Source organism: Amblyomma americanum, chromosome 1 (assembly GCF_052857255.1).
Source record: "Amblyomma americanum isolate KBUSLIRL-KWMA chromosome 1, ASM5285725v1, whole genome shotgun sequence".
Lineage (NCBI taxonomy): Eukaryota > Metazoa > Arthropoda > Arachnida > Ixodida > Ixodidae > Amblyomma > Amblyomma americanum.
In genome coordinates this window covers 179,402,754-179,418,560 of record NC_135497.1, presented here as the reverse complement: position 1 = coordinate 179,418,560, position 15,807 = coordinate 179,402,754, and the positions used below count along the sequence as shown (strand labels likewise).

Here is a 15,807-nt window from a genome sequence, read left to right as displayed (position 1 = left end):
CAGTAAAGTGGTGTACTATGAATGGCGACGTGTGACATTGGCCAGGCACTGCGTCAGCGATTCGGCAGTTGGTGTGCTGATCGGCAAATACGCCTTTGCTGACGCACCAGCCAGTGCCAGCATTCAGCAGCCAAGCAAAACCTTCACGTCGATAAGACGATGAGTAGTTGCTCTTGTCCAGAGGTGGCCAAATGCCCTCATTTTTACTTTTCCTCCCTCACCCTCACTTTTGAATCCGTGGCCCTTCTCACCCTCACCCTCATTTTGGAAAGTTATCCGGCCCTCCGTCACCCTCACTTCAAAAAGTTCCTGGCCCTCCCTCGCCCTCACATCGTCGGCCCTCCCTCCTCCTCACTAACAGTCGTCGTAACATGGGTCCCACATTTATTTTTTGTAGTCTGCAACTTCTGGCGATATTACTGAGTAATGAACATATAAGATAAGCCCTCAAGGCACTATTGGACAAGAGGCTAAATGCTTAATTTGTTGTGCGTATGTGTGTGTGTGTTGTTTGAGCTAATACGTGAGACAAAACCGAGGCATTTACGAGTTGAGGCCCAAAATAACACTCTGCCTTTACTTCTGCCACGCACTGCATGCATACATGTGCCCTGCACTTATAACATTTCATCGTTTCTATGCACTGCTAAAATGAGTCAGCACTTTGTTGTGTCTCTGTAGAAAAACTAATGTACTCCAAGAATGTTTAGGAAGCAGTGCAGAAGCGTTTAACAAGGCGATTACAGTAAGTGCTAAACAAAGAATAGACTCAGAAGAAGAAAAGTTTGTAGGTCACTTAATTACCACTACCTGATGACATTGCGATATCTCTGGATCTTTTGGATTTCAGTGCTTCCAATCTCCTGCCATTTCGTGTGGTTTGCTGAATACTTGTCTGATGACGCTTCCATGTGCATGAATGGAAGACGATGAAGACGACGCTTTCAAACTACAGTGCGAGAGACTTTCAGTTTAACACGTGTGAACACGCGCACGTGATGAAGATGACGACATTTAGCACAGCTCGAGAGCTCGGTAGTTCATACAGGATGGATGTTAAGATTTCTCCCAACTGATTGTTCATCTGAGGGAAGTGTATGAACCGACCGGAGTGGCACTCCCTCTTGGTGATGTGCTCAGCCTTACCTTGTGGCTGGGGCTCTGTTGCTCTCGTTTTGCAATGTATTTCGTGGTGTTTCCTTAAAGCTTTTGTGCATAAATTAGTTAATATAAATAGAATATATTTTCAATGTAATAAAATAAATACCACGCTTTAAAAAAAGCTGTGGCAATGGCGTAGTGGTCTGAAGCAGCAGCCAGTTGAACTGATTTTTTAGCAGTGCCACGGGTTTGGATCCCGCTCCCCCAGTTATGAAGTTTTTTTCTTTCTTTAGTGTCTGCCCTCAGTGCGATGCTGGCTTTCCGCTGCAATGAGGCTGTTATGCTGTCACTTAAGATAAAACATTAATCATGCCACTTGAATTTCAAACGGGTCGCTAAAATGCAGCATTTGGGCTAAATAATGGTAATCACTAACTCCCTGAGTCTGGAGTGAATGATTCCTGTGGTTGCCATTTTAGAACCCTAGCGCTTCCACTCCTCCGAAAAGCGATTGTCACTCTGTTGGAAGCCTGCTTCTAGCACATGGGGCACCTTGATCACGTGACGTTGTGACGTCATCACTAGCTGTCCACCGGATTGTGAGCAGACTGCCCATCGTGGCAGTTCAATTAATGATTAGTCGCTAGAGATTCCTCAGGAACAACATGGGTCTCAAAAGCCCCTGCGATGCCAGCACCTGCCATCGCAGGGCAGTGGCACGTGGCTTAATCGTTGCACCTCTGCGTCAGAAGCGGAATCAGCACTCCCAGGGATCTGTGAATGTAGAGAATGACCAGTTCTACCGCAGTACAAGTCTAAAATGACGCAATATCACTCACTTAATATGATATATCAACCAAAGTAAGCCAGTTCAGGTCGAGCGAAAGTATAGACAGTCAACGTAAACCATGCAAAACCAGGGCTAATGCTGCCATCGCACGATAATTCGTGGTTAACTCGAAGCTAAACGGGCCGTAATTTTTTTACTTGCACGTCTACGCATTACCGAAACCCTGAGTGTCAATTCCCTACCATGCCTTCTATAAATTTGGTTCATAAAATCAGGCTCGCGATTACGTGGTCACACGTCTCGCCAGGGACAGAAATAAACCAAGAGATGTTTCTTTTATTTGCACAGCAGTACAACTTTTTCTTTTTAGCACATCGTACAATGCAAGGCAGAGCGAGCGATGATTGAGACCAAGATGGTTAAGCTGCTTCTTTATTTCCATGGTAAGACTACAGTGGTTGGCTTTGCCCACCAGATTTTGCGGTACTGCTTTCCTATACCGAAATTTCAGCGAAAATAGAAAGAAGACACGACTGTATTCATCTACTCACTGTGGGAAATGAAAAAATTCCCCACCAACACCGCCAACAGCTTTGATTTGACAGTGGAATGTTGTAGAAGCATTTTGTTTGTGTTGCAGCCAGTCTTTGAAACATCACTAAGCTGAAATCACAATTCGTTCCGGGAAACAAGTCTTAGAACTTAGGAATTCAACAGCCTTACTGGGTATAATTTCCACATGTTTTACTCTGCACTCTGATCATCTGACAGACTTGGGGCTGATAATGAAAATGTTCACTGCGGTACCACGGTTCCCATTGGACCGGCGGCCACCCGCACGGCCCAGTCAGTGCCCCCTTGTTAGTGCACTGCGTCTTCCCCGGGAACCTTTACCCTAAGAACTACCGCTTTAAAACTAGAATTCATAACGGGCTGCACAGACAAAAAACGTTCGCCCGGAACATGGTTCGGGCTACCACCCTCGCCCTCAGACAGTGCATCGTGCCTTCCTCACCCATCGTGTCTTCCCTCCCATGCCCTCACCTCACCGTGTCTCCTCTCTCACCCTCGTTCTCATGAAATTTCATGCGCCCATCCTCCCTCTCGCTCATGTGGGTTCGCCCTCGTGAGGATGGCCACCTCTGCTCTTGCCTACACCTTCTCCGTACTACGAATAAGTGAAACGAATGACTACATTTGATATGTTCGCCTTTCACCGCTAACCAGCGGTACAAATGGACCTAGTGAGTCTGCGGGTGTTGTATGTGCAATGTCGGCAATTGTGGAGAGTTGAGTTCGCAAGTTATAGTGAATATAAATGGTCATCAAGCATAGTTTTGACAACATTCACCTGATATCAAGTATTGCTTGCATTTTAGAACGCAAATATATCAAGCAGGAAGCACCACTCCTAGGCAGTGTGACCCAGTCTGCCAATCAATGCAGACGTCCGGCATGCTAGCAGTCGCTGGTGTTTCTTGAGGACAACAAATGCAGTCATTTTAATTATCGCAAATCGGTGCCGAACATACTTTTAGATAAACCAATTTAAAGTCAAGTACCGGACGCTTTGGAAAAGGCAGTTGCAGCGAGCGAGAAATGCTGTTCCCATGCGGCCAACAACCTGGCGTTGTTGGCCGCAGCGTTCCCCAGGCTGGCACTCTCATTCTTCGGCGATTCTTGCAGAGTTATTGTACCGCGTGAACAAGTAAATTTACAACCAGTGCAAAAGAAAAGAGATTGCTTAACCTAAATAGAATGCAACTTGCAGTCCATGCTGAACGAATGCGCAATTGCTGCCTGTATACAGATGCAGATCTATGTTAACAAATGTAGTGCTGAGGTGCAGTCGTCTTCATGGGCGCATTCCTTGGGGAGTTATGCACTCGCGCATGAAACAATTATCTTGAGGCGTTCATTTAATGAATACATGGGCTGTTTGCTATACAAGCAGCAGAAAAAAGCGGGCAGCTGATACCGTAATCAGCAGCCACGGGACCCTGACCAGTCGCGCAGCGCGGCTGTGTGGGTGAAGCGAAGTTAAGACAGCAACGGGTGTTGGTCGGCACGAATAGTGAGACATCATGTCGCTGTAATGTGGCCACGGCATCGGCCGACTGACGCTTTCAGCCACTGATACAGATGCCCGCCGAGCATCGCTGTAGTGTGGCAAAGCGAAATGCAACGCAGAAACCGCATTAGCATATGCGGTATGCCGTCTGAGATCGGCCCAAGTGAGCCGCTTGGTTTCAGAACTCGGTGTCGTTCCTTGCTCGCTTGGCTTTTCTCAGCATATCGCAGTACCAACCAAGTTTGGTGGCATTTCAAAAGGCGCTGGTATGCGGTACGTTTACGAGAGCAGACGACGCAGCAGTCCGTGTGTCACAACTTTTAGGGCCCACGTGTCCAGGGTTGCTGCTTTTTCCTGATCATGACGTCACAGCAGACCCCGGTGCTCAGAAACCGAAACCGAAATCGCTCAGTACAAATAATGCAATAATAAATTATTTACCACACATATCTGAATTGCGGACCACACATCACGTGTCCTGGAACAATAGCAGTGTTTGAAACAAAGAACACGCTAGCGAAAAATTTGTCATTTCCACCCCTTTAACAGGATGCTCACCGTCTTGCCCTTATTAGCTCAATATTGTAACACTATGTTACTTGAGGTTCCAATATATGTGCTTCTATTTTCTTTGTATGTGCTTTTAGGTCTTGGGTTGACAAACAGCCTGGCATTCGTGTACAGCGTCTTAGGCCAGAAAGTGAAGTGGATGTTGAGGCAAGTTCTGAACCGTTCTATTTTTACTTTTTCTTTTTTTATTGTGTGTAATAGTGATGGGCACAGGCATCTGCATCATTTGAGAGTGTTCTGTGTTGTACATTTTTATTGTGGAGCATTCATAAATACTTGTCTTGCTTTGCTTTGTAGGCAGTGTTATAAATTTTTTTAAAGAGTGCCGAGATCTCAACAACTCTGAGATGAGTGAAAGTGGAGGGAGATCTCTTACAGATAGAAAATGTGGTCACCAAGGACTGGTGTACCATATACATCAAAACTTAATTGGTCATTCTGTACACTGCAAGTACACTGGTATGGCAGCGACGATCAAGCCAGCGAGCCTGCTGAGGTCAACGCGTGCTCCACTGCAATATAAATGAGCCAGCAACCAGCAAGCTGGAAGTGTGAACGATCCAGTTCTGGGCCAAATTAACGCTGTTTATGGAAGACTAAGAGACTAGGCAAGCGCCGAGCCATAGCCTTCTATATTTTCCATGCCTGGTCATCGGCGACAAGATCAAAGAATGCCGATTATCACACTTTTCGTCAAGGCTGCGAGCGCCGCTTCTCGGTGGTCGGCAAAAGTATGCGTGGGGCGATGAATGAGGCACTTGCCCTGAAGAGGTGCTCGCATCGGAAAATACCTGAAACCTCGTTCATCGCCTGCTTCATCGCGGCGCGCCTAGTTTTGCCGCTGGCCGTGATGAGGCGTTCGCATAGCAGACAACCTAAGACAACCCGCTCGCGCCAGAGATATTGAAATTCGTGCGAACCAGCAGCCGGCGCCCATTGGTGCATAGTGAAACCCTCTCCTGACCTCCTCACACTTCATCCGCAAGTAGCACTGGTAGCCTTGATTTTCCTTGGACGGCCACTTTTGAGCCGATGCCCGGGCATGGAAAATATAGGAGGCTATGGCTGAGCCCGCAGCTTTGTGTTCTCACGAAAGTTCATGTACGTCGAGTTTAAATCACCGTGGGTTCAAGCTTAGCGTGAGCTGAACAGCCCCTGCCCAGCCGTCGCAACACACGAGCAAAGGTGGGGCGTGCTTTCAACTTCGACTGGAGTGAACTGCTCGCCGTTAGGAAACCCTTAATGTTCATGGAGCAAACTTCGGCACACAGTAGAAAATCCCATATGTACGTGACGTTAGCATGGAAATAGCCAGGAGTAATATTTTGCAGTTCACACGCTGCAACTGAATGATCGAAGACATGGGAATGCGTGTATAGCAGCACAAGCAGCTCGCTCGCCTTCGCGAAGCGTTTGGAAGTTGAACGCCACATTCGCAACTTTTGAGAAGCTGCAGTTAGAGAAGTTTGGCCATTCTTATATTTCTGGCTGTCACTCAATCGACGCGGCGACGACATAGTTACATTGTCCGCTCGACCGTCGTGACTAAAACCACTGCACATCACGATTATGTCCAGGCGTAGTGAAACACTCCCAGTGCTCCCAAAAATCATGCAGATTAGTGTCTTTATATGTACGCCTGGTTGTGTGTGGTGAGCACCGCAATCACTCGCACATATGCAAGCAGGCGGCCGCAGCTTGCGACGTATGCCAGCAGAGATGCGTGTATTCGCTCGGAGCCTTGGCAGTACAGCTTACTAAACAGTATCGTAATCTGTTATCTGTTTCTCCTCTTAATTAGCTTGCGCTAAGCTCGAACCTATGGGTTTTAACTCGATGTGTGCAAACTTTTACATCTCTTTTAACCAGCGAACAGGGTGCTTTCCTTGTCTTCCCACAAAAAACGTCTGTGTTTTTCCGGAAGTGGCTCGTACATGCTTCCGGCTTTGCGGCTTCTCCTCCGTGTATTGTGGTGGAGCACATCTTCGCCTCAGCAGGCACATCGGCTTGGTTGCCACTGTGCCGCCGTAGGCGTCAAATAAATTCCACACACTATTGCTTTTGCCATTGTGAAGCAGAATTTTAAACTTGAAAGATGAACATCCAATCTGCCAGTAAAGAAGAGCTATACCCCGCTTCAAACATCAAGTGCAACGCTGTCAACGAAATTTGTCAACGTAATATGTTTATTTCACTCCACAATTCAGAATCGTCCTTTTAATGGTGGAAATATTTTTTTCAACATTGACTTTTCTGCCGTCCTACAATGTAAGATACTACGCAGATTTGCTATCTGTTAAGTGTCATAAAGCGTTAGACACTTGACGTCAGCTTTGGAATCACATTTCTCATTATGTGCAGTGGTTTTCATGTGACAATGTGCAAAACTTGCAGAATTACAGTGTAGTCAATGGGATCGAATTAAAAAAAAAACGCACAAAACTCAACGCATACAACACAACCCTTGCTCGTGAGAAGTTTAGGACCGCTTGAACCTGCACTAGCGGGTGCAGAAAGGCAGTGTTTTGCAGGTAGGACACTAGGCATATAATCATTAAATGAAGTTCTACAAGCCACTTGCACATACAGTGTTCGGCATTTGCTTAACCGCGATCGCTTGGGTGCTGTGATGTAGACTGAGACAGAGAGAGAGAGAGAGATAGGTTCATGCACCGTTAATTTGTCACTAACATGATACAATGTGACAAGGGCAATGAACTGGTGGTGAAGTGAGTGGCTCTACATTGTAATGCATGCCACCATTTTTCCGGAACTGGCAGCATATGACGGCACCATCAGGTTGGCGAATTATTTCTCTGACTGTTATTTGGGTACTGTGCATATGTGCTAATGACCTGCAGTTTCTTTGAGCCCATAAAGCAGTTGGGCTTCCTGTCGTCTTGGGACTGTTGTCCTTTGAGTGAAGCTGAAATTTGGGCGAGTTGGTAAGCATTCATGGTGGGTGAACAGCGCAACAAAGGCGGGACAAAGTCAAGACAAGCGCTGACTAGCAACTGAGTCTATTGAAGAACCGAAAGTGGCAATATATAGTGAACATAAACAATAAAATATAAAAAAACAGAAAAACCGACAAAAGGGGGTAAACAACCTATTCCATGTGCAAGTCCAGGTATTGAATTTCCTTGTCACTTAATGTCACAGAAGGATTGCTGATGCACTTTTCTCCTAGATTATGAATGTGATATGCTTCCATAATTTCTCTGGTCACCTTGTTCTTATGGTAGAACAGCACTGCTGTCTTCTTGTACAGTGGTTCGCATTTGCATTTTTTGCAGCGAAACTTTGTCCCAGGAGCCAGGCCATCTTTCTCTGGTTTTCTCTTATGTTCTTTTTCTTTTTCGTGTTTGCACTTACAGCTATTGCTATGGCATGTCGCACGGCCTCAAGAAGGTTGCGGGCAGGTACGACGTCGATGTCGTATTTTCTGCCCCTAGAAAAGTGAATGCATGTGCAAACAAGTCTCGCAGGCACAACAAACAAAGAAGGTTGGTTGCCAGGTTCGACATGTGTCACCCTTCGTTGACTGCAAAGAAAATGTGGTATACCAGATACCCTTCAAGTGCGGTGCCGCCTATGTTGGGCAAACAGGCAGATGCCTGAATAAGAGGTTAATGGAGCACAAATGCACAAGAAAAAATGATCCTCTTTGCCATGTTGCCGCTCATTGCACTAGCTGTAAGTGCAAACATGAAAAAGAAAAACAGAAGAGAAAACCAGAAAAAGATGGCCTGGCTCCTGGGACAAAGTTTCGCTGCAAAAAATGCAAATGCGAACCGCTGTACAAGAAGACAGCAGTGCTGTTCTACCATAAGAACAAGGTGACCCGAGAAATTATGGAAGCATATCACATTCATAATCTAGGAGAAAGGTTTATCAGCAATCCTTCTGTGACATTAAGTGACAAGGAAATTCAATATCTGGACTTGCACATGGCATAGGTTGTTTACCCCCTTTTGTCGTTTTTTCTGTTTTTTTATATATTTTACTGTTTACGGTCGCTATATATTACCACCTTTCGTTCTTCAATAAACTGAGTTGCTAGTCAGGGCTTGTCTTGACTTTGTCCCTCCTTCGTTGCGTTGTTCACCCACCATGACTGTTGTCCTTTTCTGTACTGAAAAAGAGATTTTTTTTCTGTGATGTTGGCTAACTTTGACCTTTCTCTCTTTGCTGTATATTTACTTGCAGATTATTGATGGCGCAGGGCATCACATCTTTGCTGACAAACCTGATCAATTTAACGAGATCGTTATGAAGATCTGCCGTGGTGCAGATGCAGCTGAGAAAACGATTCGGTCCATGGTTGCTGCAAAGGAACAAGAAGAACGTGATCAGAGGGAAATGTTGTCCCAGCTTGCTCACTGAGACGAGGCCTGCTGTAAAACAATGTCTTGCCCTGTTTTGACCACTCAGGAAAGGAGTCTGCGTGAAGTGCTACAGACAGTAGTGTTCAATATTTTCAACTGTAGCAAAGTTCAAAGCTGCGTCATCACTTCGTTTTATTTTTTATTAGTTCATAAGTTTCTCAGGAAACCTAATGCACAGTGAGAAGGCTGTGAAAAATAATTCTAGACTAAACTTTTTCAAGTATTACTGAGAAGGTCAGTACAGGAGGAAAGCATTTTACATGCATGCTATGTAGTTTTGTGTAAAGTTTTTATTGAGAGTAAGGGCTTTCTTAGTTGAGCGGTATGAAAGGCCACATCCTTTGGCCTGTTTTGGAACCTGGATGCTGCAGCTCCAGACAAGAGATTGATACTAAGGAAAATGGCTGTGCTTGAAATTTATCGAATGTGTATGGGAGTGCCTGCAAGGTTGCATTTAGTGCATCTGGTAGACTCCACTATCTTTGGTGCATCAATCTGCTTTTCCTCCTTCCTGTTGCGCACTTTTATATTTCTTCCCTTGAATGCAGAGTTGTGTGAACAGTATTTTTTCACGAGATTAGTCATTCCTGTGACATCTGTGTCTGTTCCGGTGAGGCTTTTTTGGCTGAATCCCTGCTTCTTTGGGATTAAACTGTCCTATCCTGAGGGCTGATTAGGGTGCCAGAGGCAGAGCACGCTACCATCTCATCTTATCTCTCTAATGGAGTCTTGTAAAACATAAAGGTTGCTTGTACATAGATTGCCCTTACTTTGAACCATAGTGTGCAGAAGAAACACAACTACTAAACACAAACTATTAATGTATTGAACAAAATCTATTTTGTTACTTCTTTACATCATTGTTTTATGCTTTTACCATTGTTGCAAAAGTTTTGTTTTAATAGAGAGCTGGTCTCATTTGTTGCAAGTCATGGAAAGTAATAAGTGCACCACCATGCGTTGTTTCTCATGCAGACAAATGGTCTGGTGCTAGTAGCAGCAACCAAATCTGTTTTGTAATAGCAAACTTTCTATTTACACTTTTTGTTGTTACAAACTCTGGTACAGGCTGTTGTAAATGCAAACTTCGTGGATTTGTTTTCATAAGTTATATATTCTAGAAAAGTTTCTTTTTTTACTTCAAGGGATATGCTTGTATTTGCTTTACTTCTGTGTTATGGTGTTTGCTGGATAAGTGCTAAAATGCCAGGAGTGGCCTGGTGAGCTTTGTCCATAACATTCCCTGGAGGTTCAAAGGATAGAGTGCATCAATATGGTTGTTTCTGATTAAGAGTGAAACTTCTGGCAAGTACAAACCTATTGTGGTACTCATAAACCTCTTTTACGTAATTGATGCACTGCTGCTGTATGCTGTACAGAGTTGGCATGGATGGTGGAGAAACGAAAAAAAAATGTACTTTGTTGCATAGTAAGAGAAGTGATGGTGCCATCATGTAATGAAAAGTGAATACTGGCGTGCATGTGCTTTGGAATGCATTAGGACTGTAAACAAGAAACTACTGCTACTTTTTCCGGTGTTGCCCGATCTAACATTTGAGTGCTGCCTGATGTGGTTGTCATGCCCTGGTGTCCTGCAGGTGATGTCAAGGTGAAGCAATCTTCTGGTTTTGTGGCTTGATCAAAGCCACTGGTAATTTTTCTAGAGAATGCATTTGTGCTCACTATATTTTGTAGGTCAGCTCCTGTTTGGTGCTACTTGTCATAAATATGGTGTGTTTCAGTGTGCACATTGCCTGAGATAAGAAATATCTATGTTGAATTTGTCCAGGGCTGTACAAAACCGCAGAAGCCTGAGGCCTTTTTGTTTTTCATTACATTCTTGGGCCCAGGAATTCACATGCTAAGAAGCTGAGTTTTTTTGTAATTGGTCATTATTTCTTTTCTCAAGATGATGCCCTTGCTCATCATATGTGACTGGCAGATTCTCTTTGCCAATAGTGGATTGATCTTGGCTTTTGAAGCACATTGATTTTGGTCATTTTTGATTCAGGAGAAGGGTGAGACTCAGAACAAAGGCAATAAATAGGGGTGTGTGAATAGTACTCCTTCAAAACTGAATCAAATACAAATATTGTCACTAAAAAGCTAATCAAATACAGTCGATTCCCGCTTGAATGAAATTCAGGGGAACCGTGAAAAATTTTGTTGCAGCGGAAGCTTCATTGTCATGAAATCGGGCCACAAATTGACATATTGGACCAGATGGTTCATGAACAACGATTATTTTACACATATTTGTCAGTTTTGGTCTTTCGCCATTTCGAAATCGGCGTCGTGGCGATTTTCTTGGCACTCCGAAAATCTTGAAATCGCGTAATAAATACATCCATGAAAACTTTCGAAAGCGCTGCGACAGGGGACACGAAGGACAAGTGCTACTATCAACTGAAGTTTATTGGAAAAAAACACAAGGCAGCCAGCAGCGCATGCGCCTACCCCCAAAATGACAAAACGAATCACTGTGTTGAACCAAGATACCGAATTTCACAATCATGGATTACAACAGATGGTGCGCTGACGCACATGTCTGAGTTTTTGTGAATATGATAAGCCTCAGATAATTCCCTTGTTAGCTGATTGGAATGCCTGTACAGAATGTTCTATTGAACAGAGGTACACATCCATTTTTGTCCACAGGCTAGAATTGTTAAGTTCGCAGTCTCTGTAATGCAGAGCCAAATTAGAGGAAGGAGCCCCCTTTAAAGACGAATTATGTTGGCGTAGCCGTGTGTTTACACATTTACCAGTTTGACCTATATAACTCTTGCCGCGTGTGAACAGTACCTCATATACCACTCCCTCGGCACAAGGTGCAAACAGCAACCCGTGTTTTATATTGCACTGTTTTTTACTTTCTCCTGACTTTTGTTTTTCTAATCTGGCTCTCCTATCGACCATAGAACAGATTTTTCCATGTTTTTGGGGAGCTGAAAACAGCACCCTTACCCCATACTAGTGCCTACTTGTTTTAATCAGTGGGATAATCTGTGAACATACGGAATTACTGCACACTTTCTTTTCTCGTTACTGGGAGGCTCTGGTGGATAGGGTTTTCCGAATGACTTAAGCTTTTTCAGGAGTTTATTGCAGGCTAGTGTAATCACGTAGTTAGGGAAACCTGCTGACTTAAGCCTCTGGACCTGCTGTTTGAAACTGTTATCAATAGCCTGAACACACGACTTAGCAATTGCTGATCCTAAGCACGACACGCTATGCCGTACTTCAAATACATCCACTACGTTTGCTACCAAAACTATTTTTTTTCCCGAACGCGTTTTAAAAGCGCCCTTGCTTTTGCCGTGCGAGAACCTGTACTTGGACCGCACTGTCTGGAGGCACTTCAGCGTGGAGTATGCGCGCGCCCACCTGCATCACTGCGCGTTGAGTAGCAGTCACATGCACGTCAAAATAAATTCTTTAGACGACGTGCCAGAAATGCAGTTGCTTCGATTCTTCGAAGACGTTTTACGTTCTGCGATGCCAGCTACGAACATACCGGTGGAGTGACGTTTTGTTGAGACATCCGTCAAGGGCCGACACTCGCAGTGGCTATATTCGGTCAATAGCAGAGTGCACCAGTCGAAAAAAAAAACGCTATCACGATGCTTGCCTGTGGCAAAAAAGCGAGACTAGGGCGGCTTAGCTGGCGTCGGGCTTCTTGCAACGACGTGCCGCCCACCGGTGCGCCGTGTGACAGCGATCATTGTGCACTGCTTGCTCGCTGTCGCTAGGCCTAACGCTTAACGTGCTCTGCAAAGCCTCGGAAAAAATGCTTTGGAACTAGCCACTGGTTATCATATAACGTTTTAACATTTTCACCAATTTCCGTTGATACGATTGCTTCACACTGAAATGAATGCTGTAGAACTCATTTCCGTTATGCCTTCGTCAGCGAAGTGAGAGAAAAAGTCGAAAGCTGTCTTGCACCAACGACCGCGGTTCGCAAGCACGGAGTCTGGGCCATAGGCAATACCATCTCATGCAGTCGTGGGCCGCATCGCATCTTTATGCGTACATGACTGCATATTAATTCTGATTCTCCACGGAATGTAAGCTGCGCTATTGAAAGCGCTGTCTTCAGCAGCTGTGTTTGGTGAAACCTAACAAGATACGGGCACGTGTGGACGCGCAGAAAAAAAAAATATCGGCCCTTTACTCGGAAAATTTTGTTGAAGCGGAGCCTCACTTCGAAAATTGTTCGTTGTAGGGGAAAATAATTGCATTGCCTTGTATTGCATGCTAACGGGGAATCGGAAATACTTCGCTGTAGCGGCATTCGTGTTAGCAGGGTTTGACTGTATGAATAAAATATGTTTACGAATATTTGCTACAATCAACAAAGCACTAGTGGCAGTGCTGCAGTACAGTGCTGTAACTAGTTATAGCTATAGCTGTCAAAAGGTGCAAATCTGAGAAAATTACCTTTTGCTACTGATGACTGCAGTGAATAATGTAGTGCCATATCTGAGTAGATCAGAGGGGCCTGAGCTATGGCCTTCGATATTGGGCATCCAATCGGGGTTTGCTGGTCATGGCTGGGCCCTGCTGTGTCGTCCAAACATTGAGGCCATGTATACATCATGAAGGGCGTAACTCAAACGGACCACATCATGGCGTTGTTCCCTCTATCCCACGCAGACTGATGCGGCAGTATCCTGTGTAGCATCGGAGTAGGCCCTGGCTTTGGAACAGTCACTGAAAAAAAATTTCTTTGGGCTTTCCTTGACCTTCACGTCAGTTATTCAAAAGGCATTTGAAAACTTTAGAGCATATTCAGTTCGATTCAAATAATTTTGAACACACACTATTTGATTTGTTTGACAAATCAAATACAAGAATATCCAATTCGCTATTCGAAATTTATAATATTTGCACACCCCTAAAAAACAAGTGCATGTTGCGAGGTTTGGGCATTGCATGATTGCAGTCTCTTTGTGATGATGTGACCTACTTCAGTAGCCTGACATTCTTTGCATCCTTGTTTACCTTTTTCTGTGCTTTATGCTTAATGTTTATGCTTGATTGTGTGTGTAGAGCCTCACTGTAGTAAAGATGGTCTAAGTGGCAAAATTCTGCTAGGATCTGATTTGATGAGCATCTTCTTTTCCTTGTTGATCTAAGTGGCAAAATTTTGCTAGGATCTGATTTGATGAGCCTTTTCTTTTCCTTGTTGCTTGTGAATTGTTTTCGAAAACTGCATTCTCCAAATGTATTATTGTACCACAGGCAAAGCAGATGAACTGAGGCAATGTGTAAAAACAGCTAACCTAAACCCATATGAGAAAAGCATGGTAAGACTTTACTTCCAATTGAAGGCAAGCACATCAATGTAAGAGGGAATTACCAGAGCATCGTTTGATATCAACGCTATGCTCCATTTTGCAGACACTGCTTTCCATCCTGCATTCTAAATGGCAAATCTGACAGCGCAAAAACTCTTTCTCGGTTATTTTGTAGGCCTTGAATGGGCAATCAAGTACCAATGATCCAGATGACTGTGCAAGCGGAGAAAAGTTTATGGGAGGAAGAAAAGGGGGAAATGTGGATTCGTAAACATTTCCTTGGTACAACATTAGTTTTACACCTTTTGTTTTTGTAGAATTAATTTATTTTAAGCTCCACTAAAAAAAAAGTGCCCATGCCTAAATAAATAAATGCATTTCACGGTTCTGAAATGACACTATGATGCTTTACAAACTGGGACCCAGCATGTTCATTGTTAGGCTGAAAATAATTCAGTTTAAAGGTTAAAAAGGCTCGTAGCATTGCAAAGTATATAGTATTTGTTTCTAGTGTGCACCAGTATGCATGAATGTCTGGAGAAGTTGAAGGGAAAAAGTCATTTAATTATGAAAAGAAAATAGCAGCAGCATAATCAGTTAACACTATCGCTGCCGTAAGATGGAAATCTGTGTGTGTTGTTCCATATCTTGGGAACTGAACAGCGCAAAAGACAGAACAGATGAAAAGGAAAACATGGGACTAGCTCTTGTCCTCTGTCTTTTGCACTCTTCCATTCCAATATGGAGTGCTGTTGCCATTTGAAGCATTGACTTTTGTGCCTGACTGATTTTACACGCTTGATTAACAAGAAAGGAATGCATGCACTTCTGTAGTCCTGGAACCATGAAGTGTTTTGCCATTTAAAACACTGGAGTTCACTACAGTGACGTCTGCTGTGCATATTTTTGGCATGTGTGCACATTGAGAACTGTGTGTAGTTATGAAGTGATTTATAGTTTTTTATTGGTCTAGTTATTACACGGTCCAACCTGGGTCATAAATTTCCGCGACAACTACGTGGTTTCTAAGTACTGGTCTTTACCAGATTTATGCTTGTCAGTAGTGGCTATGAAAAGTACCTGGGCATTATATTTTCAGACAACATTGTTCCTACTGAAGTACAGTGCCTATCCATGTTCTGTATTTTAATAAAAGCGTTGAGACCACTTGAGTGTGTTTGTGCATAGGCCACCAACTGACGATTGGTAGGAGAGGGTTTGAGAATCTTGCATATCCTGTATCATATGACTAGTTACACATGTCCTAACTACAGGAGTTCATATTTGGCTTAAGCAAACATGCTCGTACTATGTAACAGACTTGCTGTTGCATCTGGTCATACCACACCCTGGTTTTCGCAGAAGTGCATGGTGTTGGAATGTGGAACAGCCTGTAATCATTTTAGCACTACTTGTCAGTTTATTTTAGACTAGTTAGCTACAGAAGAACTGCAAAAGCTATGGTATGAAAGCTTAGGCTGACGTGTCAAGGTTGGACTCAAGCAGTTGAGGTCTTGCAACTGATAGTCGAGTAGTTCATTGTTGTGATTAGAGCTCTGGTGTTTTTTGATACCCATAATGGCC

General features: G+C 44.0%; 1 protein-coding gene across 6 annotated transcripts in view; it reads left to right on the top strand.

Moving 5' to 3' along the window:
* Positions 1-15,395, top strand: part of LOC144114267 ((Lyso)-N-acylphosphatidylethanolamine lipase-like) — a 52,842-nt gene extending 37,447 nt beyond the window's left edge. For 2 of the 6 annotated variants that reach the window (XR_013310990.1, XR_013310989.1), the window contains exons 7-9: positions 4,610-4,679; positions 8,742-10,349; positions 10,422-15,395. Coding sequence is in view for 2 of the 6 variants with exons in the window: in XM_077647885.1 (XP_077504011.1) it covers positions 4,610-4,679; positions 8,742-8,918 (247 nt within the window). In the remaining 4 variants the exon portion in view is untranslated. Of the gene's footprint in view, positions 1-2,261; positions 2,335-4,609; positions 4,680-8,741 lie in introns of all 6 variants that reach the window. The other 4 variants (XM_077647885.1, XM_077647886.1, XR_013310992.1 and 1 more) reach the window with 3 other exon arrangements.
* Positions 15,396-15,807: the final 412 nt, after the last annotated feature.